The following is a 24,950-nucleotide window of genomic DNA, read 5'->3' on the forward strand; positions in this document are numbered from 1 at the left end:
GTATATGGAAGAAAATAATACGGTATGTATAAGATACAAAATTCAAGCATTGGAAAAGCCATACAAGAGGCACACCAAATTCAAAAATCTTGACTATTTCGTCTAAACATGAATTAAAATTTCTAGTTCTATCTTCTAGCTTCTCATCCAGCTTGAAATAGGATATTAGTATTCATATTTATTATTTCAAAAAATTTTAAGATATCGTGTCTTTTGTTGTAGGTATACTGTCACATTTTCAATACATATTACCCAATTTTTACTTACCCATCATCGAGTTAATTTATAAATGCAATAAGTAACTCCTTAAGATATTATGCTTTCAAAAAACGCTACCAACCAATCTCCTTCATATTGGCTAGTTTCAAATGTATTTCTACAATTACACCATTATTTGCCGAAATATTTTAAAGCAGTGTTGACAACGTCTAAAAAACTGTACATAATTTGGTACATAAATATCAAAAATGATGATCAAAATTGCTTTTATTAGATGATTATTAGCTCTCTTTATCCAGCTTAACAAAATGAGAAAAGTGCTCTGCACAAGAGATCTAAGGTTAGAGCTAAGAATAAGGTTGGCTAGGTGCTACGTTTTCTCGACTCTGTTTTACGGAATGGAAGCTTGGACCTTGAATGCTGCATCAATGAAAAAACTGGAATCATTCGAGATGTGGGTATATAGAAGAATTCTAAAAATATCATGGACAGAACACGTCACAAACAAAGAGGTTCTGAGAAAGATGAACAAAGAAATGGAAGTCTTAAATACAATTAAAACCAGAAAATTGGAATATCTCGGACATATTACACGTGGAAAGAGATACAACTTGCTCCAACTCATTATGCAGGGAAAGATTCAAGGAAAAAGAAGCATAGGGAGACGCAGAATATCGTGGCTGCGCAACCTGAGAGAATGGTACGGATGTACATCAAACGAACTTTTCAGAGCAGCTGTCTCCAAGGTCCGAATAGCTATGATGATTGCCGACCTCCGTCGCGGAGATGGCACTTGAAGAAGAAGATCCAGCTAAAATAAAATAAATAAAGAACTTACATCGTCATATCCATATACTGTTTTGAAAACCGAGGACTTGGAAGCTCCAATAAGTCATAACTCGAAGTTTGAAATAGTAAATAGTATATCAGTGAATGTTTATGCTTTGGAATTAAATCAAGTTAAGGAAAAATAATTTTACGAATTAGTGCCTGCTTGCCTAAACAAAACAAACTTGATAGACATGTAAATTTGAATCTTATTCAGGATAAATATTTTCTAAAATTAAATGATTACCTACGACTCTCATCGTAGTGACGATGGAAATATTGAAATAAAATATCATTACTTCTGGAAAAAAAGGTGTCTAGGTTGTTACACTATATAACCAAAAAAGAAAACTAATTCACCCAGATTTATTGGAAAAATTTACTGTTTCACCGTATCATTAAAATCTTACAAAAAAAGAAATATCGAATTAAATAAACAATACATAATAGAACTAAGAAGTAAATTACGAATATCAGAGTGCATGAGATACGAAATAAACATCTTACAAGCAAAACTATCGATACAACAAATACATATTATATACATTATTCACTTGAAAATTTTAAAGTAATGTTGGCTGAATGTCCAAGAAACTGAGTATATTTAGCCTCTTTTACAATATTTCTGAAAAACTTCAACGAATTTGTCTATTTAGCGAAAAAAAAAATCTAATTCACGCAGTTTTATCGGAAAACTTTGCTATTTACCATTTTTATTCACTGTCTTTTTAATCTGTTGAGTAACATCTTTAATTTATTTTGATTTTTAAGAAGTTTTCTAACCTCCTCTAATTACGATTTTTTGTAGAATTTGGACTGGTTGTATTGAATTATGATAGGTATGTGTATCTGATTACGCAATAATTTCAAAGAGACATTCTTTGTAGCTTAGTATAAATTGGTCTTCTAATACTAAAATATTATAAAAAAATAATAGAGTAAAGCAATACAGGAGACTTAAAAAAGGTTTAAAATCTCATGAAATCTTGTTTATTTAGTCTAAACATGAATTAAAATTTATATTGTTCATACTTATTATTTCAAGAATTTTAAGATCGTTTCTAATTATCCATCATCCAGTTAATTTATAAATTATGAAATAGGTATCACTATGATATATTATGCAGCAATAACTATGTTTTCAAAAACTATAGATACCAACCAATCTCTTTCATTCTGACGATGTATTTATACAATTACAACATTATTTACTTAAAAAGTTTAAAGCAATGTTGGCTGAATGCCCAAAAAACTGAGTATATTTAGCCTATTTTACAATATTTCTGAAAAACTTCAACGAATTTTTCTATTTACCGAAAAAAAAATCTAATTCACACAGTTTTATTGGAAAAATTTACTATTTCACCATTTTATTCACTGTCTTTTTAATCTGTTGAGTAACATCTTTAATTTATTTTGATTTTTATGAAGTTGTCTAACCTCGTGTAATTACGATTTTTTTGTAGAATTTGGATTGGTTTTATAGGATTATGATAGGTATGTGTATCTGAAAACACAATAATTCCAAAGAGACATTCGTTGTAGCTTAGTGTAAATTGGTCTTCTAATACTAAAACATTATAAAACATAATAGATTAAAGTAATACAGGAGACTTAAAAAAGTGTTAAAATCTCATGGTACAAAAAAGAAAATGTCTCGAGTGTGAATTTAAAAATGGAGTTACTACAAAAAAGAAGATGGTACATACCTTTGAATATTAAAAAATATTTGAAAAATTTTAATTTTTTTTGTAGATTGTGTAGTTAATACTAAAAATTAGTAAGGAAATAAAAATGATTATAAATTAAAAAAATCTTCGACGTTTGTTCTTAGAGCATGTGAAACATTAATAATTACAAAAAAATTTCAGTAGGTACCTTTAAATATTAAAAGTATTTGAAAAATTTTAATTTTTGTAGATTGTGTAGTTAATACTAAAAAATTAGTATGGAAATAAAAATACATATCAATTAAAAAAAATCTTCAGCGTTTGTTCTTAGAGCGTAGTTCGAGTATGCCCGAACTTTCCCGATCCCCAATATATCTACTTCTTCTTGTAGTGCTCATCCATTTTGGATGTTGACGATTATCCTAGAAATATATACTTTGCATACTAATGTACTGAAAAGATTTGTAGTTGTTGTGCTGCACCACATATATAGATTTTTTAGCCAGAAAATCCTTCACCTTCCTGGTTTTCTTCTACTTTTCTCTGTAAAATTAGTTGCAGCAGTTCATATCTTCGCTCTTTCTTACAATGTGTCGGATGTATTCGATTTTAACTGTTTTATTGTGGGTACCAGCTCTTTTTCTTTTTTAATTCTTAATAAAATAATCTAATTAGTTATGTGATCTGAGTAAGATATATACAAAAATAAGAAAAAAATGTTTTATTTCTTTGGAATAAAATAAAAAAGCCAAGTTGGTTGACTGGTTTAAAGTATTGCAGTGCAGGGGATTTGAACCTATGATCCAACACTTACTTATTTTCAATGCAATGTAACAAAGTCTTAAATCGCTCGACCAACGTGGCTTTGGAACTTTGCTCTAAAAAACAACGATGATATTCACATGTTATGACATTCCTATTGACAATAAAAAGAAATAAAATGTTTTTCAAATAATATTTTATTCAAAATACTGTTATTTAGAGTGTGAGCTTTATGATTATAAATAAAAAAATCTTTGACGTTTGTTCTTAGAGCATGTGAAACATTAATAATTACCAAAAAATTACGGTACCTTTAAATATTAAAAGTATTTGAAAAATTTTAATTTTTGTAGATTGTGTAGTTAATACCAAAAATTAGTGTGGAAATAAAAATAAATATCAACTAAAAAAAAATTTTCAGCGTTTGTTCTTAGAGCGTAGTTCGAGTATGCCCGAACTTTCCCGATTTCCCAATATTAGCTGTGAGTTTTGGCTTAGGATACCCATATAAAAAGCATGGAAAACGAAAAGTTTCAGCGTTTGTTCTTAGAGCGTAGTTCGAGTATGCCCGAACTTTCCCGATTTCCCAATATTAGCTGTGAGTTTTGGCATAGGATACCCATATAAAAAGCATGGAAAACGGAAAGTTTACCTTGGACAAGTGACGCCGTCACTTGTCCAAGGTAAACTTTCCGTTTTCCATGCTTTTTATATGGGTATCCTATGCCAAAACTCACAGCTAATATTGGGAAATCGGGAAAGTTCGGGCATACTCGAACTACGCTCTAAGAACAAACGCTGAAACTTTTCGTTTTCCATGCTTTTTATATGGGTATCCTAAGCCAAAACTCACAGCTAATATTGGGAAATCGGGAAAGTTCGGGCATACTCGAACTACGCTCTAAGAACAAACGCTGAAAATTTTTTTTTAGTTGATATTTATTTTTATTTCCACACTAATTTTTGGTATTAACTACACAATCTACAAAAATTAAAATTTTTCAAATACTTTTAATATTTAAAGGTACCGTAATTTTTTGGTAATTATTAATGTTTCACATGCTCTAAGAACAAACGTCAAAGATTTTTTTATTTATAATCATAAAGCTCACACTCTAAATAACAGTATTTTGAATAAAATATTATTTGAAAAACATTTTATTTCTTTTTATTGTCAATAGGAATGTCATAACATGTGAATATCATCGTTGTTTTTTAGAGCAAAGTTCCAAAGCCACGTTGGTCGAGCGATTTAAGACTTTGTTACATTGCATTGAAAATAAGTAAGTGTTGGATCATAGGTTCAAATCCCCTGCACTGCAATACTTTAAACCAGTCAACCAACTTGGCTTTTTTATTTTATTCCAAAGAAATAAAACATTTTTTTCTTATTTTTGTATATATCTTACTCAGATCACATAACTAATTAGATTATTTTATTAAGAATTAAAAAAGAAAAAGAGCTGGTACCCACAATAAAACAGTTAAAATCGAATACATCCGACACATTGTAAGAAAGAGCGAAGATATGAACTGCTGCAACTAATTTTACAGAGAAAAGTAGAAGAAAACCAGGAAGGTGAAGGATTTTCTGGCTAAAAAATCTATATATGTGGTGCAGCACAACAACTACAAATCTTTTCAGTACATTAGTATGCAAAGTATATATTTCTAGGATAATCGTCAACATCCAAAATGGATGAGCACTACAAGAAGAAGTAGATATATTGGGGATCGGGAAAGTTCGGGCATACTCGAACTACGCTCTAAGAACAAACGCTGAAGATTTTTTTTAATTGATATGTATTTTTATTTCCATACTAATTTTTTAGTATTAACTACACAATCTACAAAAATTAAAATTTTTCAAATACTTTTAATATTTAAAGGTACCTACTGAAATTTTTTTGTAATTATTAATGTTTCACATGCTCTAAGAACAAACGTCGAAGATTTTTTTAATTTATAATCATTTTTATTTCCTTACTAATTTTTAGTATTAACTACACAATCTACAAAAAAAATTAAAATTTTTCAAATATTTTTTAATATTCAAAGGTATGTACCATCTTCTTTTTTGTAGTAACTCCATTTTTAAATTCACACTCGAGACATTTTCTTTTTTGTACCATGAGATTTTAACACTTTTTTAAGTCTCCTGTATTACTTTAATCTATTATGTTTTATAATGTTTTAGTATTAGAAGACCAATTTACACTAAGCTACAACGAATGTCTCTTTGGAATTATTGTGTTTTCAGATACACATACCTATCATAATCCTATAAAACCAATCCAAATTCTACAAAAAAATCGTAATTACACGAGGTTAGACAACTTCATAAAAATCAAAATAAATTAAAGATGTTACTCAACAGATTAAAAAGACAGTGAATAAAATGGTGAAATAGTAAATTTTTCCAATAAAACTGTGTGAATTAGATTTTTTTTTCGGTAAATAGAAAAATTCGTTGAAGTTTTTCAGAAATATTGTAAAATAGGCTAAATATACTCAGTTTTTTGGGCATTCAGCCAACATTGCTTTAAACTTTTTAAGTAAATAATGTTGTAATTGTATAAATACATCGTCAGAATGAAAGAGATTGGTTGGTATCTATAGTTTTTGAAAACATAGTTATTGCTGCATAATATATCATAGTGATACCTATTTCATAATTTATAAATTAACTGGATGATGGATAATTAGAAACGATCTTAAAATTCTTGAAATAATAAGTATGAACAATATAAATTTTAATTCATGTTTAGACTAAATAAACAAGATTTCATGAGATTTTAAACCTTTTTTAAGTCTCCTGTATTGCTTTACTCTATTATTTTTTTATAATATTTTAGTATTAGAAGACCAATTTATACTAAGCTACAAAGAATGTCTCTTTGAAATTATTGCGTAATCAGATACACATACCTATCATAATTCAATACAACCAGTCCAAATTCTACAAAAAATCGTAATTAGAGGAGGTTAGAAAACTTCTTAAAAATCAAAATAAATTAAAGATGTTACTCAACAGATTAAAAAGACAGTGAATAAAAATGGTAAATAGCAAAGTTTTCCGATAAAACTGCGTGAATTAGATTTTTTTTTTCGCTAAATAGACAAATTCGTTGAAGTTTTTCAGAAATATTGTAAAAGAGGCTAAATATACTCAGTTTCTTGGACATTCAGCCAACATTACTTTAAAATTTTCAAGTGAATAATGTATATAATATGTATTTGTTGTATCGATAGTTTTGCTTGTAAGATGTTTATTTCGTATCTCATGCACTCTGATATTCGTAATTTACTTCTTAGTTCTATTATGTATTGTTTATTTAATTCGATATTTCTTTTTTTGTAAGATTTTAATGATACGGTGAAACAGTAAATTTTTCCAATAAATCTGGGTGAATTAGTTTTCTTTTTTGGTTATATAGTGTAACAACCTAGACACCTTTTTTTCCAGAAGTAATGATATTTTATTTCAATATTTCCATCGTCACTACGATGAGAGTCGTAGGTAATCATTTAATTTTAGAAAATATTTATCCTGAATAAGATTCAAATTTACATGTCTATCAAGTTTGTTTTGTTTAGGCAAGCAGGCACTAATTCGTAAAATTATTTTTCCTTAACTTGATTTAATTCCAAAGCATAAACATTCACTGATATACTATTTACTATTTCAAACTTCGAGTTATGACTTATTGGAGCTTCCAAGTCCTCGGTTTTCAAAACAGTATATGGATATGACGATGTAAGTTCTTTATTTATTTTATTTTAGCTGGATCTTCTTCTTCAAGTGCCATCTCCGCGACGGAGGTCGGCAATCATCATAGCTATTCGGACCTTGGAGACAGCTGCTCTGAAAAGTTCGTTTGATGTACATCCGTACCATTCTCTCAGGTTGCGCAGCCACGATATTCTGCGTCTCCCTATGCTTCTTTTTCCTTGAATCTTTCCCTGCATAATGAGTTGGAGCAAGTTGTATCTCTTTCCACGTGTAATATGTCCGAGATATTCCAATTTTCTGGTTTTAATTGTATTTAAGACTTCCATTTCTTTGTTCATCTTTCTCAGAACCTCTTTGTTTGTGACGTGTTCTGTCCATGATATTTTTAGAATTCTTCTATATACCCACATCTCGAATGATTCCAGTTTTTTCATTGATGCAGCATTCAAGGTCCAAGCTTCCATTCCGTAAAACAGAGTCGAGAAAACGTAGCACCTAGCCAACCTTATTCTTAGCTCTAACCTTAGATCTCTTGTGCAGAGCACTTTTCTCATTTTGTTAAGCTGGATAAAGAGAGCTAATAATCATCTAATAAAAGCAATTTTGATCATCATTTTTGATATTTATGTACCAAATTATGTACAGTTTTTTAGACGTTGTCAACACTGCTTTAAAATATTTCGGCAAATAATGGTGTAATTGTAGAAATACATTTGAAACTAGCCAATATGAAGGAGATTGGTTGGTAGCGTTTTTTGAAAGCATAATATCTTAAGGAGTTACTTATTGCATTTATAAATTAACTCGATGATGGGTAAGTAAAAATTGGGTAATATGTATTGAAAATGTGACAGTATACCTACAACAAAAGACACGATATCTTAAAATTTTTTGAAATAATAAATATGAATACTAATATCCTATTTCAAGCTGGATGAGAAGCTAGAAGATAGAACTAGAAATTTTAATTCATGTTTAGACGAAATAGTCAAGATTTTTGAATTTGGTGTGCCTCTTGTATGGCTTTTCCAATGCTTGAATTTTGTATCTTATACATACCGTATTATTTTCTTCCATATACAAATGTATCACAATATGAAAGTTCTAATCTGATTCTGATTCTAATTCTAATTTTTCCATAAGTGAATTAGAAACCTGTTTAAAATGCAATTAAAATACTGTACTTATAGAATGATTAAGAAAATTTCCGATTGTAGTAATGGCGTTAGTACAAATAAAGAATTATATCGACACACACCTTAAGTTTCCAGATGGTTGGTAAGAATATATTTAGTTCGAATTATTTTAAAACCGTCCAAAGATCCTTCGAAACCTAGTTCGAATTATTTTAAAACCGTCCAAAGATCCTTCGAAACCAGAATCATACCAGGGTAAATTCTTAGAGTCATGCGTACTAAAAACATTCGAAAGAATGATTAAGTCATAATTAATAATGACATTATTTTCTACCTACGTATCGTGTATTTTTCGTGTTTTTTTTGTATCTTTCGTAAAACAATAAGGAGCGCAAGAAAATTTATTATTTATTATTTTTATTGTGAATAAGCCACATTTTTACTTTAAAATTAGTTTATTTTGACCTATCGATTTCCCTTTCGGAGATCATTCTCATAGTACAAATGTATTTGATTTTTTTGATTGGATCAATAGAAGTTCGATTTTTTGCTTATTATTAACTTGTGTATACCCATAATAAGTAATTTTCTCAATCGGATTACTCTAATTATACTAAAAGACTTTTGCTTTGAAAATTTGCGACCTATTTCTATTAGATATCTTCCTTTTAGATATATTTTTTGTCTTTGTCATTTATATTGCACTAAGTCGAAGTTCTTTTTCATATCGATGAATTCAATTTGTTTTATGCATGGGATTTTATTTGAGATCACATTTAAAACGTACTTTATAACAAAAATTTGTATTCTCCAACTGATTAGAACTCTAAATCTGGTTTGAAAATAATATGAGAAATATCGGTGGTTTGGACTTAGCGAAAGAATTTATCTGATATGTATTGTAGGTATTATCGATATAATGATAGATTTAGCAATTAGTGGCTTGCATATATTTATGCTTCATATACTGACATTTTGCACCTAGGGAGAGATAATGTAAATATTGAGAGTTGCATGGTAAAAATAAGAGGTTTACTAGTTTGGACATAATGAAAGAACGCCTGTGTATAATAGAGTACGAAAGATTTGGATGTTTCTCAGTAAAAACGAAAATAATAAAGCCCTTTTGACATGCTGATGTATTTGATTTTTATGTCTGACTAGAACTCTAAATCTGGTTTGCATACAGAGTGAGTTTTATGTATGGAAACACTCAATTATCTCGGAAACGGCTTGCAAGATTTTTATAGATTTTGATGGGTATTAATTTTCTGAGGCGGTCTATATTATAGTGACAATTACATTGTTGTCAGATTTTCCGTTTTTCTGGAAATCCAATTCCGTATTTCTAATAGGACAAGAAGTCGTTATTTGAGTTTTGAAGTCCTAAAGAAATACTGATTATTTTTCATGTTATTTTCCCTACAACTAAATGCCATAATTTCGAAGTTATTGCTACATTTATTAAAAAAATTTAAACAAATTATAAAAACCAATAGTGTACAAAAGTATACAACACGATAGTATACGAAAAGTTTGGATGTTTCTTAATAGAAACGAAAATACTAAAACCCTTTTGACATGCTGATGTATTTGATTTTTATGCTTGACTAGAACTCTAAATCTGGTTTGAAAATAATGTGAGAAATATCGGTGGTTTGGACTTAGCGAAAGAATTTATCTGATATGTATTTTAGGTATTAGCGATATAATGATAGATTTAGCAATTGGTGGTTTGCATATATTTGTATTCCATTTTGATACACTGATATTTTCTAGGAAGAAATAATGTAAATATTGAGAGTTGCGTGTTAAAAATAAGAGGTTTACTAGTTTGGACATATAGAAAGAACGCCCGTGTATAATATTTTACGAAAGATTTGGATGTTTCTCAGTAGAAAAGAAAATACTAAAGCCTTTTTGACATGCTGATGTATTTGATTTTTATGCCATTGTATTTTATTGGTTGAGGTACTGTAAGTTACGATTGGACGGAAAATACGTATCTAAGACCCTTTTGACATGATGTATTTTATTTTTCTGTCACTGAACTCTATTGGTTAAATCGTATCATTTGAGAATTCGTATGTCCCTATTGCACCAAGAGGACCGAAGATACAGAACTCCTTTTTAACATTCTGCTCTATTTGATTTTTCTGTGTCTGGTGGTTAAATCATTTGTATCTAATGTCTTTATGGCATGCTGTTATGTTTATTTTTTCTATATTATTCAATTTGTTAAATCACATGATACCTCGCATATCTCTCAGAGAGGGATGGATTGGACATATCAAAATACTGCTTCTATTATATCTTATACGTTATCAGGGGCATTAGTTACGTATTTTCAGGATACAGCCAAAAGGGCATTAGTTATATCTTCTGTTTTATTGGTCCAATCGTGACGTAAAAGTCGGGCCTCCACCACAAAACGAGACAAAAATGAGCAGAATGGACCTTAAATTTTTTTTTAATTTCCCCCAGCATCTGGGGAAAAATTGATTTTCTATCTAACTCTAATACACAGACTCTTATGGGAGGCGCTGTTGCTAGATGTTGCGAAATGCCCAGTTTGTCAGTAGATCTAGGAAATTTTTTTGTGCGCCCATACCGTTGGGCACTACATACCTACAACTTTTATTGTCTATGCCTCTCTACGTTACGCCATTTAGGCATGTCTACAACTTTTATTGTCCACGTCTCTCCTTACGTCTATGCCTCTCTACGTTAATCCGTTTAGGTACTACATGCCTACAACTTTTATTGTCTATACCTCTCTTTTTACTTGTGTATATATAATTTTCTCAATCGAATTACTCTAAAAGACTTTTGCTTTGAAAATTTGCTATCTTTTTCTATTAAATATCTTCCTTCTAGATTTTTTTTGTCTTTGTCATTTATAATGCACTCAGTCGAAGTTCTTTTTCATATCGATGAATTCAATTTGTTTTATGTATGGGATTTTGAGATCACATTTAGAACGAATTATGGTAGATTCCTTCAACGTAATATCTGTATCAGGACAAATTGGAATAAAAATAGCGAGTTTAACTAAAAATACTGAAATGGAATAAAAATGGTGAATTGGAATAAAAATGGCGAATTGGTGGCACCAAATGTTATGGCCGTAGATAAAATATAGTATGCAGCTCGTAACGGTTAGTTTATGGATTAAATAACATATTCGATACTCCCCACACCTTTAACGTACCACAATCTCCAATCAGACCAATGCTAATGAGATGTCACCATCGCTTACACATAAATTATGTTACGGTCGTAGATAAAATATATGCCTCTCTACGTTAAGCCGTTTAGGTACTACATACCTACAACTTTTATTGTCTATGCCTCTCTTTTTACTTGTGTATATATAATTTTCTCAATCGAATTACTCTAAAAGACTTTTGCTTTGAAAAATTGCAATCTTTTTCTATTACATATCTTCCTTCTAGATTTTTTTTGTCTTTGTCATTAGGTACTACATACCTACAACTTTTATTGTCTATGCCTCTCTTTTTACTTGTGTATATATAATTTTCTCAATCGAATTACTCTAAAAGACTTTTGCTTTGAAAATTTGCAATCTTTTTCTATTAAATATCTTCCTTCTAGATTTTTTTTTGTCTTTGTCAACTCAGTCGAAGTTCTTTTTCATATCGATGAATATATTCGTTACTACCCACACCTTTAACGTACCACAATCTCCAATCAGACCAATGCTAACGAGATGTATAGCGCCAACTATCGGATAATAGCTGAATTATGGTAGATTTCTTCGACGTAATGTCAAGGAAAATTGGATAAAAATGGCGAATTTGAATAAAAATTGACTAAAAATGGCGTCATTCAGCGGCTAATAGGTAAACTATGGTAGATTTCTTCGACGTAATGTCAAGGAAAATTGGGTTAAAAATGGTGAATTTGAATAAAAATGGCGAATTTGAATAAAAATGCCGAATATGTTACGGTCGTAGATAAAATATAGTATACAACTCGTAATGCTTAGATTTCTGCACGTGATTGGTTTAAATAACATATTATGTTATGGTCGTAGATAAAATATAGTATATGCAACGTGCCCCTTTCCACCGATCCATTTGTACGTCACGATCCAACACACCCCTTTCCAATACCTCACACGTCGGACCAATAACAACGGAGATATGCTTTAGTGCCGTTTTAGCTATGCCGCCATCTTTGTTTTTATGTTAACGTATTCGTTAGCCCCTCCCCTTTCCTATGATACCTCACATGTCACGATCGGACCAATAACAACGGAGATATGCTTTAGTGCCGTTTTGGCTATGCCGCCATCTAAAAATACTGAAATGGAATAAAAATGGCGGATTGGTGTCATCTAGCGGAAAATAACTATGGTAGATTCCATTATGGAAGATTACTTGTGACGTCAGCATCTATCTCACTCTTACTCATTGGGAAGGTACTTCTCTCTCTAACACATTGATTTCTATATCTTGGTAGCAGAACCGGCATTCCCCTTCTACTGCAGACTGTAACAGGCATGTAAAAAGAGTGTGGAAAGCTAAACCAATAGGGAAAACAGAAGAGGTAGACCAATAAAAGAGTTGAACAGCTACACAGCAGGGGTATTACAAAATAAGGGCAATTCTTGGCAAGAAGCAAATGGCGAAGATCAGAAAAGAATGGAGAAAATTCATCAAAGGCTAGAAGCACCTCCCTCAGCAACTAATGGTAGAAGGGGAACGATTATGTAGGTACGTTTGTATGTAATACTAAAAATTTAACTGCAAAATACTACGAACATTTTATGCTTACCTGTCTTTATCATCATCATGAGTTACATACGTTGCTCCTGGTTCGTAGCCAGTATACGGCCTTATTCGATCAATAGCAACTTTCCCACCTGTTAAAGTTCTTAAAGTATCCGCAATAATCAACTTATCAGGATTTGAACCGGGTACTATAAACACCATCTTCCGAGACTGTCCTTCAGGTGGGTACACCCTAATTTCAGATTCGTTGTACAACCTAGGTACCCCTCCATCCCATGCTCTTGCTCTTAACGTGACTATATCATCGATATCATATATTTTTGTGACCAATAGCTCACCAGAGGCTTCATCTATATAAAGATTTTCTGGTAGATTTATAATCTCATAATGAATTTCGTTGTTTGGTGGAGAAATATCTTTATCAGTAGCTTTAATAAAAGCAGGAGAGGTAAAACCTGTTCTATCCGGTTTTAATATGAATTCGTAAACTTCTTTCTCAAAAATTGGTGGATTGTCGTTAATATCTACTAGCTTTATTTCGACAGTACTGTTAGCTTTAAGTCCTTCACCATTATCGTCAGCAGCTTCTACTTTCAGTGTTATTAGTGGTGTTTCTTCAGCATCTAATTTGATAGGATCAGCCACAGTGATCAATCCTGTATCCGAATCTAAGTTAAAAAGTTCGCTTCCTTTGCCAGTGAGCTTTGTATATTGAATCTTACTGTTTGGGTTTTTGTCAATATCAATAGCTTCTACTACAAGAACGTGAGTACCAACTTTAGCATGCTCCTGGACAGTACCATAGTACTTATCTTTCGAAAACTTGGGTGGATTGTCATTGACGTCATTTAGAAGTACTGTTAGCTTTGCTTTGGCGGTATAATTTCCAGCACTTATCTCTTTAGCTATAATGTAACATTCAACTGATTGTCTTTCATCGTAATCTAAATATTTGGGGTTTCTCACGGATATCTGAAACTTTGTATTGCTTTCCACGACTTTAGGATTGATTTCAAAGGTACCTAAAATAAAATATAATAGTGTGTTAGGCTTTATGTTAATTAAATAATAGTCTGAATCAAGGATAGTAAGAATAGCCAGGGACAAGTCACCGTTAGGCAGAAGAATTATAGGACGCCCAAGAAAAATATGGAATGACAATTTAGGGACAGAATGAAAGGCACCGTTGAAGAAAAACAGGCATTATTGCCTATATAAAAGTAAAAGAAGAAAAAGAAGAAATAATAAAGAGGATAAACTGTGGGAATGGAATGGAAACGTTATAATACCCTTACATAAGCAAAAAGATAAAGAACAATCCTGAAACTATAGAGATAGAGGCATATCTTCTATTAGCACAGCACATAAAGATCTCTCAATTATCTTGCTAAAGAGGATTATATTACTCCGTATTCGGAAGATATTCTAGGCCACTACCAATGCGGCTTTTAATGCTGGTCTTCAACAATAGATCAAACATTTACGATCTGGCAAATATTAGAAAAAATTTGGGAATTCAACAGAGACGTACGCCAAATTTTAGTAGATTTCCAGCAAGCATATGATTCGATAAAAGAAGCAGAATATGACTATTTTTTTTTTCTTCCTTATTGGCTTTAGATTACTTGATCCATTCAGCCACGATAGATAATAAATTACTGTTTGCTACAATATTCCAAATATAATACATTGCATTACATAATACATTAGGTACATGTGCGCAATGCTAGAAATGGGAATAGCAAGCAATTGGTATAAATAGCAGGTAAAGATAGGAAACACAACATAGATGCCATTTAGTATAACATCAAGACTTAGACCAGAGACCTCTTATTACCGTTGCTATTCAAATTGGTCTTAGAAAATGCAATAAGTAAACTATCGTCTAAGATGACAGGAGGATTTGTGAATTGAGGATCAAAACTATTGTTGGCTTTTGCTATTGATCTAGATTACTGGCTCATTTTACAAGAGATGTGACAGAGGTGTTTTCACAAGTCGAGGAGGAAACGAATAAATAAGGAGAAGACGAAATACATGCTAGTAACTACAATTCCAATACCAAGAGTTAGGCAGAACATATCTATTAATGACCACACTAACTTCGAATTATTAAAAGAGTTTGAATATCTGGGGGACGGTAATCACAGATGACATCTACATAGAAAAAGAGGTCTCAGCAAGGATCAGGGAGAGCAGGCTAAGCGGGGAAAAGAGAATTATACTCCAAATCATCATTATTAAGATCTAGTTGCTAAAAAGACAGTCTAAATTAAGACCGTACATGTCAATTATTCGTTCAGTTGTAATATATGGAAGTGAGACATGGACTCTACATCAGCGTGAAATAAATAAGCTGCTGGTATTTAAAAGTAAAGTTCTCAGAAAGATATTTGGTCCTCAAAGAGATGGATTGACAGAATTGTGGAGAAGGAACCGCAATGCTGAATTGGTGATTCTGTATGGTACTGAAAACATTATCAGGCATACAAAAGCTAACCGGATGAGATGGGTAGCTCATGTGGTAAGATCAGAGAAAGACAGAGTGTTAAAGACAGTATTTTATGAAACACCAGACGGTAGAAGATCAGTAGCCCGTCCCAAAAAGAGACCTAAGGATGATGTTGAAGCCAATATATCTAGGATTGAGTAACTTTGAATGTCGTCACAAAAATGCACATGCCTAGATGCTTCATATTTAGTATCCTCCTATGCGGCATAGAGGTAGCCACAGATATGCATATGGTGGCTCTAATAAGTCTAAAGGTGGACTAGGCTAGTATCAAATGAAAAATAAATAACCTCACCATTATTATTCAGTAACTCCAGAGTAACCACATCTCCAGGTTGAATAGAAATTTCAGCTTGTGGAAGATCTAGCACAGTTCCTATTGGTGAATTTTCATCCAGCAGGGCGTTGTACTCAATAGCACCAAAAGTAGGTGTGCCAGCAGTAACACCTGGTGGGATTAAAGCCAATTGAACCGTAGTTGATTGTGCTGGAGCTTCTTTCGGATTCGATCTAACTTCTTCTGCCACTACTGTAAGAAGTATCGGTTGGCCGGTGTGCGATATTGAAAGAATTTCTGACAGAGGACGTGCCAGCCTAAGTTCGCCTAAAAAGACAAATATTGATAAATAAACATAATAATTAGAAAGTATACCTCAACAATGACAAGATGAAAAGAAAAAGATAAAATATTGTAGACAATAGTTTCTTCAAGTCGGTACCTCTTTTCTATATTCTTGTTGTCTGTTGTTCTGTAATCAAAAATACTTTCTAATTTGTATTTTTGAAATATAATCTTGGGCTAAATCCGAATGACTTGGGCAACAGTAGGAAGACTCAGTGTTGTTTTGAAAAACAAGAAGATACCAATAAATCTAAAGGAAAAGGTATTCAACAGTAGTTGTATTCTACCATTTATGACCTATGAAATGGAGACCGTGACACAGAGTTATCAGCCAATAGATTGAAAACAACACAGAGGACCATCGAACAAGCTATGTTAGGAGTATCGCCGAGAGAACATATACGAAATGAGGACTTGCGAAGCAGGACCAAGGTGGAAGATGTAATTGGAAGAATTGCGCAACTGAAATGAAACTGGGTAGGACACGTGGTACGTCAAACAACGAATGATGGACGAGAAACATTGTACGTTGGAGACAACGCGAGCACAGTCGTAGTAGCGGAAGACCACAAAATCGACGGCTATATAGACGCCATCAAGGCAAAGGTGAGGAAAAACTAGCATCAAATAGCACAAAACAGAGAAGAATGGAGAGGCCCCAGGAGTGGATACTCCAGGGTAATAAGCTAGAAATAGACCATGTTCGGGACACTCAAAGATCCAGGTAGCTGACTACTTTTTTAGTTATTGTAGACCTATAGGAAGAAAACCTACCTGTTTCCTGCCTAGAGTTCGCGTCCGTTTTTTAATTATTAACAATTTAGTGCAAAAATCGCGATTTTTTCGATTCTTTGCACCCCATTCAAAAGCTAAATAGTTGACATAAAATTACAAAATTTAATTTTTTAGAACATTGAAAAACCTTCAAAATGCCGATATTTAAAGTTAAATAGTTAATGTGTTCCTACGCAACTGCAAAATAAGTGAAAATCTTTATTTGTTAATAACTTTTTCTAAAACTACCTTAGAACTTTAGTGTTTCACCCAAAGTCGGGTATTGGGGTACTTAACAAACCCTCAAAATTTGAGACCGATCCATTAATTAGTTTAAGAGTTATTCTAATTATTTATCCCAGAGATCTTTATTTTGCAATAACATAAGACAGAAAATAATGAAGACAAGGCAATTCTGCGTATGCCAAATGAAAGTAGAAAACTGATGCTTTCAAAATGTACTAAAAAAAGATAAAAAAAATATCTAATATAGTCAAAAATTCCAATGCCAAATTTGTGAAATTTTGTAGTTTATAAACATTTAGAATAACTTTAAAAATATTGTCCGTAGAAAAAATCATTTTACATATTAAAAAAGCTGGTATTTTACACGAATTTTTAAAAATGTAGTTCAATTGGTGACTAGTCGTGGTAAGTGAAGGGGGAGCTGGGAGCCGACAAATGCATGAGTTCAAAAACTAAAAAAGGCAATTTAAAACTACTATCATTTTCTATATCTCGGGATCTACTGAATATATTTTGATCGTTCTTTTTTTAATTTGTATGTAATTTTTCTGTACATTACAAATATGCAATTTGTCTAGACTCTAGACATTTATTAATTAATAAACAGTCTATTGTGTTAAAACAATTTTTGGACATCTGTGTCTGTGTACATTTTGGCATTGGATCCGACCATCACTTGTAACACCGTTGCCGTATCCTCTATTTTTTCATACTATCACGTTACAATTTTTTGTGATATTATACACGAGCGCGACACCCTCAAAAAAGCGCTTAGTTTTCGAGATACTGACCACGGAGGGGTGAATGGCTAATTTTATTCATACTTTATATTTTTGAGGGTGCTGAAAACGAAAATGAGGTTTACTTTGAATTTTATGTAGGGGAACATTGTCAAAGTCGCAATTTTAACTTAAAAATAAAAAAAAATGAAATCACGTTTTTTGCGTTTACCTCGCTACAACTCTGTTCCATTTTAATATTTTTTTCTGAAATTTTTACAGTATATAGCTCTAACATTTCTAAAGACAAAGGTACCTGCTTCAAGTTTTTATTCTTATCACGATAAAGGTTATGAATTTTTCAAAGAAAAAGGTGCGGATTTGTGCATTGCAAAGTTTAATCGCAAAAGTTGTGTGACGAAGTTTAAAATTTAGCTTCTTAATCACGTTTATTTAAAAGTAGAGAGTACAAAGAAGTTTTCTGATAAGTTTTAGATCAAAATGTTTTATAGAAAAAAAAAATAGTACAACTTTTAATGTCGACATTAGAAATCCCCAATATAACGCTTATTTTTTGAAGGACAGACAATCTAGGTCTAATTTCTCAACTTTTGTACTATCCTTGGATTATAAGCTTTCGTTTGACACCTCATTTGTCATTCTACCTAGTATAATGACGGAGAAGTAAACGTTCTTATTTTATTATTCTTGTAGGTACATTTAACATTGATTGAAATTATGAAAGAAGTGGCATGGCAACACTGTGACGCAAGCAAAATGTCCCAATTTTTGAAAAAATAATTTTTTCACAAAAATCCATGATTTTAATCACATTATCGTTATTAATCATAGAAAAAGTTAAGGTATAATTTAATAAATAAATTATCTAATAAAAATCATTTATTTATTAAAGTGTACTTTAACTTTTTCTATGATCATTAATGATACTATGATTATAAAAATAGATTTTTGTAAAAAAATATTTTTTCAAGAATTGTTTCAACAAATTAGACTGTTTATTAATTAATAAAATAAACAAATTGCATATTTGTAACGTACGTAGAAATTACATACAAATTAAAAAAAGAAAGATCAAAAGCCATTGAGTTGATCCGGAGATACAGAAAATTATATTCGTTTGAACTTGCTTTTTCAGTATTTTAACACATTCGCGGTCATGACTGCATATGAAGTCATTTACTCCATAAGAATACATGTATAAAATGACAGCGTGTCCGCGAATGTGTTAACTCGGTGGATTTGTAGGTTCCCCCTAGTAATCGTTTGAACTACATTTTTAAAAAATCGTAGAGGGTGCTGTGAAAGTACAATGTATGTGCAAATTTTTTAAGAAAAAATACAAATCCCATTCTTAAAAATGGCATTAATGAGATTCCTTAATTATTATAAACAAATTAACTGTGAATTAAAAAAAAAACATAAGGCTAACTTTGTCCCAAATGAACCCAGGCTAAATTTTTTTATTTGAAAATTCGTGTTAAAATACTATTTTTTCGAATATATAAAAAGATTGTTTCTACGGACAACATTTTTAAAGTTATTCTAAATGTTTATAAACTACAAAATTTCAAAAATTTGGCATTAGGATTTTTGATTATATTAATTATTTTTTTATCTGTTTTTAATACATTTTGATACTATCACTCTTCTACTTTCATTTGGCATACTCAGAATTGCCCTATCTTCATTATTTTCTGTCCTATCTTATTGCAATATTGCAATAAAGGTCTCTGGGATAAACAAATAGAATAACTCTTAAACTAATTAATGGATCGGTCTCAAATTTTGAAGGTTTGTTAAGTACGCCAATACCCAACTTTGAGTGAAAGACTAAAGTTCTAAGGTAGTTTTAGTAAAAGTTATTAACAAATAACGATTTTCACTTATTTTGCAGTTTCCGTGGCAACAAATAAACTTTTAACTTTCAATAATCGGCATTTTGAAGGTTTTTCAATTTTCTAAAAAACTGAGTTTTGTAATTTTATGTCAACTATTTAGCTTTTGAATGGAGTGCAAAAAATCGAAAAAATCGCGTTTTTTTGCACTAAATTGTTAATAATTAAAAAACGGACGCGAACTCTAGGCAGGAAACAGGTAGGTTTTCTTCCTATAGGTCTACAATAACTAAAAAAGTAGTCAGCTACCTGGATTTTTGAGTGTCCCGAGAAAATCCTTATTACTCTGTACTAGGATGCAAACAGTCCGAAAAAGAGGAAGAAGAAAAATGAGAAGAATGGATTAGCGGTCTCAATTTTTATATTAAAAAATAAAGTTAATAACTTTAAAATTTCATTTTTAATTTATTACTTTTCATTCCCAGTTCAAAAGTATTTCAGGTCCAATAACTAGGAAAAATGTGACATCGTTTCAATAGTAACTGAATAAATAATAAATGAACAAAATTTCCCGGAGCTGTTAATAAAATATTCATATTATCAATTTTCGAACCATACTAATGAAGACAGGCTGTGACGATTATTGGGAATAAGTGTCGTGTCCCTTTTATGAACTTAATTCTTCCACTGTCTGCTTTCTAGATTGATGTAATCAGGTCAGTAGAACAGTCTACCTATTACTGCTATTACTGTCAATTAGATAATTAGAAATTATCATTACATGATTATTTTTGATTTGTAAGCAATATTTTAAATTGTACTGCAGTTATAATTATTTAAATAATTTTTCAAATAAATGTTCTTACTTTTCTTGATCTTTCTTTTCATTTTACACGCGTAGGGTATTTTTCAAAGAGTTTTAGAAATCTAACAATAAAACACTGAAAACTTTTGTTTTCATTACTTCCACAAAATTTATCACATGTTAATGTCACTACAGCTGTTTCGGCAGAGTTCCTTTCTCAAGTGATGTATGTATTTTACTGGTGTATGCACTTTAAAGTGTGTAACTGAATAGGTTAAGAATTGGGGAGCTGTTTGCCTCAAGTTGTTGTTGATATCTGTATTGTTTAATTTCCATAGATTCTAATAAATATAGCTTAAGGCCTTGAATATGAATAATTTGGAATTATTCAAGAAATCAGTATGATCTAGAACAGTGATTCCCAAAGTGGTCCAGGTGGACCCCAGGGGTCCACGAGGGACTCAACGGGGGTCTAGGTTGGCGTGAAATAAAAATGGGGTTCACAAGTTGTAAGTGGGGTCCACGAAAATTTTATAGTGATTTGGTATTCATTTAAACAAATTTCCATTTTTTTTCGTAATATATCAATGGAAATCAATGGAAAAAATAATGTTTTAATAGTAGGTACACAAAAATGTCATTATAACGCATTATAATAAGTTATTTTGATTAAAAATTTTATTTTTGTGTAGAAAACGTTAAAATACCGTTTTTTATATTTTGCTCCATTCCCAAAAAACATGTCCTTCGATTTGACTGAAAATTTGCCCACAGATAGCCAAAACACAGGACTTTAAGTGGTTAAAATTGTTTTATAGTTTTACAATATAAAAAAAACGCGTGGAATAATATCAGAGTCAAAAATATAGGCGTCTACTTTAAGTACAATTAAGTCGGAAAATATCGACCGTACGAAAAAAATGGTTAAAAAAATTGTAATAATTATTGTAAACACGATTTATTTGGAACAATTTCAGTTCCTAAAATTTTTGTTGAAAAGTTGGAAATGGCGGAGATATTGAACAAAAACCACTGCTATCAAACCAATCAGGTCTTATGCTCGCGCCTTTACCGCATACGTACTACCTGAAATATTGATTTTAGCAAAAAAGTGAAGGAGATTAAAAATGTATAAAATTTAATTCTGTTCATTTTTGTATAGGTACATTTTTGTTATAAAACTAATAATAAACGAGATAATTCAATAATTAATTATTCTCTAATTGTCACTATTTCCCCCCATAACTCGAAAAATATTGACGGCACAAAAAAATTTATAATAAAAGAAATTACTTATAGGAAATCATATTTTTAACGATTTCAGTCCTTACACTTTTTGTCGGAAAGTTAAAAATGGCGGAGATATTGAGCAAAAACGGTTCTCCGTTAAAATCAAGATGGCGGCTAACGTAATGGCAGAATTCATTCGCAATTTTAAATTTACACTTCTATTGACCCCCTAAAGCTTATAAAAATAGAATCTTGCTTGGGTAGCTCGTCATGCAAGATCAAATGCTAACCCGACTGGATTATATAATTTTGACACTGATATTAGTGCATGTAACTTTTCTTGTATTGTAAAACTATACAAATTCTTTTAACAACTTAAAGTCCTGTGTTTTGACTATCTCTGGGCAAGTTTTCAGCCAAATAGAAGAACATGTATTTTGGGAATGGAGGTAAATGTAAAAAACAGTATTCTACAGGTTTTCTACCCTAAAATTTGATCAAAAACATGTTTTAAATAAAGAAACTTGTTATAATGCCTAATAATCATATTTTTGAGTCCCTTCTATTAAAACATTATTTTTTCCATTAATACTTTACGATAAAAAATGCAAAGTTTAAATAAATTCCAAGTCAATGTAAAATCGCTTGGAATGATATTTTGATAAAAAAAAAAGAAGAAAAAGACGGTTCGACCTTCATTAACGTCTATTTTTTTTCCACCCAAGTTTCCCCACCCCCAGGCAATTTTCTAGACCGGCCACTGACGAAATACCACTTCTGCTGGGTGTCCACCGAAACCAGAATAGAATAGAATAGAATAGAATTTATTGAATCAAATATACAAAATTTCTTTTGTTTTTGACAAGTCAAAAGAGTACGTACATTATAAAACTTGGACAAAATTTAAAAGATAAATATTATAATTTATAATGAAAAGATATACAAACAGGTACTAACAAATTTAAACAATTTAACACACTATGTAAAAACGTAAAAACATTAAATAAACATAAAAGCATGAAATTAATATCGTCATAATCGGCAAAAAAAAACCCTGACCAAACTAGTACTATTATATTATATAAGCGGTACCTAAGTACTCTGTCTTTGTGTAAAAACAATGTTTTAAAAAATGTGATTTTATTTTATTTTTAAACGACTGTAAATGAAGACTTTTTACTTCATCTGGCAAAAAATTGTACAAACTAACATCAGTCGAGTTTTTTATACTTTTCGTCAACCTAAAACGTTGTGCTCTAATAGCATCTCTCGATCTTGTATGATGATCATGGAAGTTGGAGTTTATGTTAAACTTACTTTTGTTGGAATGAATTTCAATCAGCGTCTCATATATATAGAGTGAAGGCAGTGACATAATACCTAACTCCTGAAATAAAGGTTTACAGTGTTCCCTAAACTCTGCTCCTGCAAGTATCCTCACTACTTTCTTTTGTAATTTAAAAATTCTGGCTGCGTGACAAGAGCCACCCCAAATAGTTATTCCGTACTTTAAATGGCTATGGAACAGTGCAAAGTAGATCATTATAAGGGTACTTTTAGGGATCATAAAAACTAAGTTGCGTATCAAAAATATAGTTGTAGCAAGTTTAGAACTTAAGTAGTCTGTATGAGCACTCCAGTCCAAATTATCATCTAGAAAAATTCCTAAGAGTTTAACACTATTTCCTAAGAAATTCAGTAAATTTTTTAAAGTGGTCTACGAGAAAAAGTAGTTTGGGAACCTCTGATCTAGAAGGTGAAGGACGTACGTAGAATCTGTTTTTATATTAATGAAAATGAAAGCCCCTTTGTGTTCTGCTATACGTTTGTCAAAAGTTCTGCCAGTTTGCCCGATGTAAGTTTTTGGACAGTCTCCACATGTCATTTTGTATATACCACTCTGTGATTGTTTTTTCTTTTGGCTTTTATTGTAATTAATGTATTTGCTTAAGTTGTTGTTTGTTCATTAATAAACAGTTTTGCAATACGTTACTTTGTATTTGTACTAGTTTCAATTCGATTGACACTTTCCTGTCATGTTGAAACTAGTTCAATTATATTCAAGCCAGTTCTATATTTAAGTCGAGGTTGTTTATCCAAGAAGAATATATTTTTCAACCGTGTCGAACCTCATTGTCCTGCTAACCTCGATTTAGTTCCGGTTAAGATCGGAATAACCAAGAAACATACAATCCTATTTGAAAAAGTGGTGTTTTTAAATTGAATCACGAAGCCCTTGTAATTCATTTTGAAATCCATTCTGTAGAATACCGAAATGGGATCCCATTTGCATAAATAACCAATGGCGGACATATGAGGTGCTGGATTTTCCGGAAGCTGTATATCGCATTTTGATCTAGCACGAAACTTGGCGCGGTCGATATTTTATGCTAAAATGTGAAAATAGTGGCTTTTATACAACACCAATTAGAAATGAAGGTCCTTCGTTAATAACGTTGGAAAAAAGTAGTGTAGGAGTCGGAGATAAATTGTTATTTTGATTAATTGTTTATAAAAATTTTTATTGATCAGTTTTTTGCTAAATTATTCATTCTTCATTATACGCATATCTAACAGTAACAGTAAAGTGTTAGTATCAAGCCGTAATCCAAGTAACATGAGATAACTGATAGACGCTATGATTCAAAAATAGTTTTGATTTTTACACCAGAAGATTTGGCTCTTCTACAAAAAATCAATGGATATCCCACTAAGAAGGATGCAAACTTTGATGTAAGAATGGGAAAATTGAGATATCGAAAACATTTGTTTTCTATACTTCCACAAAATTTATTACAACTATGTGACTACAGCTGTTTCAGCAGAGTGCCTTTCTCAAGTAATTTAGATTTCTATGGGTTTGCCTTTTTAAAGTCTTTTAACTGAAGAGGTTGAGGAGTGGGGAGCTGTTTGTCTCGAGTTGGTCATTCAGAATTATATCTGTATTTTTCAGTTTATTAATTTCCATAGATTCTAATAAAGATAGTTTAAGGCCTTTATTTTGAATATGCAGAATTTGAAACTGTTCATTAAAAGAATGATTATGATCTGGAAGGTGAAGTGCGTATGTAGAAGTGTCTG

The 24,950-nt window shown here is 31.3% G+C and overlaps 1 protein-coding gene across 1 annotated transcript in view; it reads right to left on the minus strand.

Annotated features, from left to right (window-relative positions):
* The window catches only part of LOC114338191 (cadherin-86C), a 56,084-nt gene that overhangs the window by 14,269 nt on the left and 16,865 nt on the right, over window positions 1–24,950 (minus strand). Inside the window, exons 4-5 of the mRNA XM_028288781.2 lie at window positions 15,913–16,221; window positions 13,149–14,127 (exon numbers count right to left, since the gene is read on the minus strand). Of these exons, the coding sequence (XP_028144582.2) occupies window positions 13,149–14,127; window positions 15,913–16,221 (1,288 nt within the window). The remainder of the gene's footprint in view (window positions 1–13,148; window positions 14,128–15,912; window positions 16,222–24,950) is intronic.

Source organism: Diabrotica virgifera, chromosome 6 (genome assembly GCF_917563875.1).
Source record: "Diabrotica virgifera virgifera chromosome 6, PGI_DIABVI_V3a".
Classification (NCBI taxonomy): Eukaryota; Metazoa; Arthropoda; class Insecta; order Coleoptera; family Chrysomelidae; genus Diabrotica; species Diabrotica virgifera.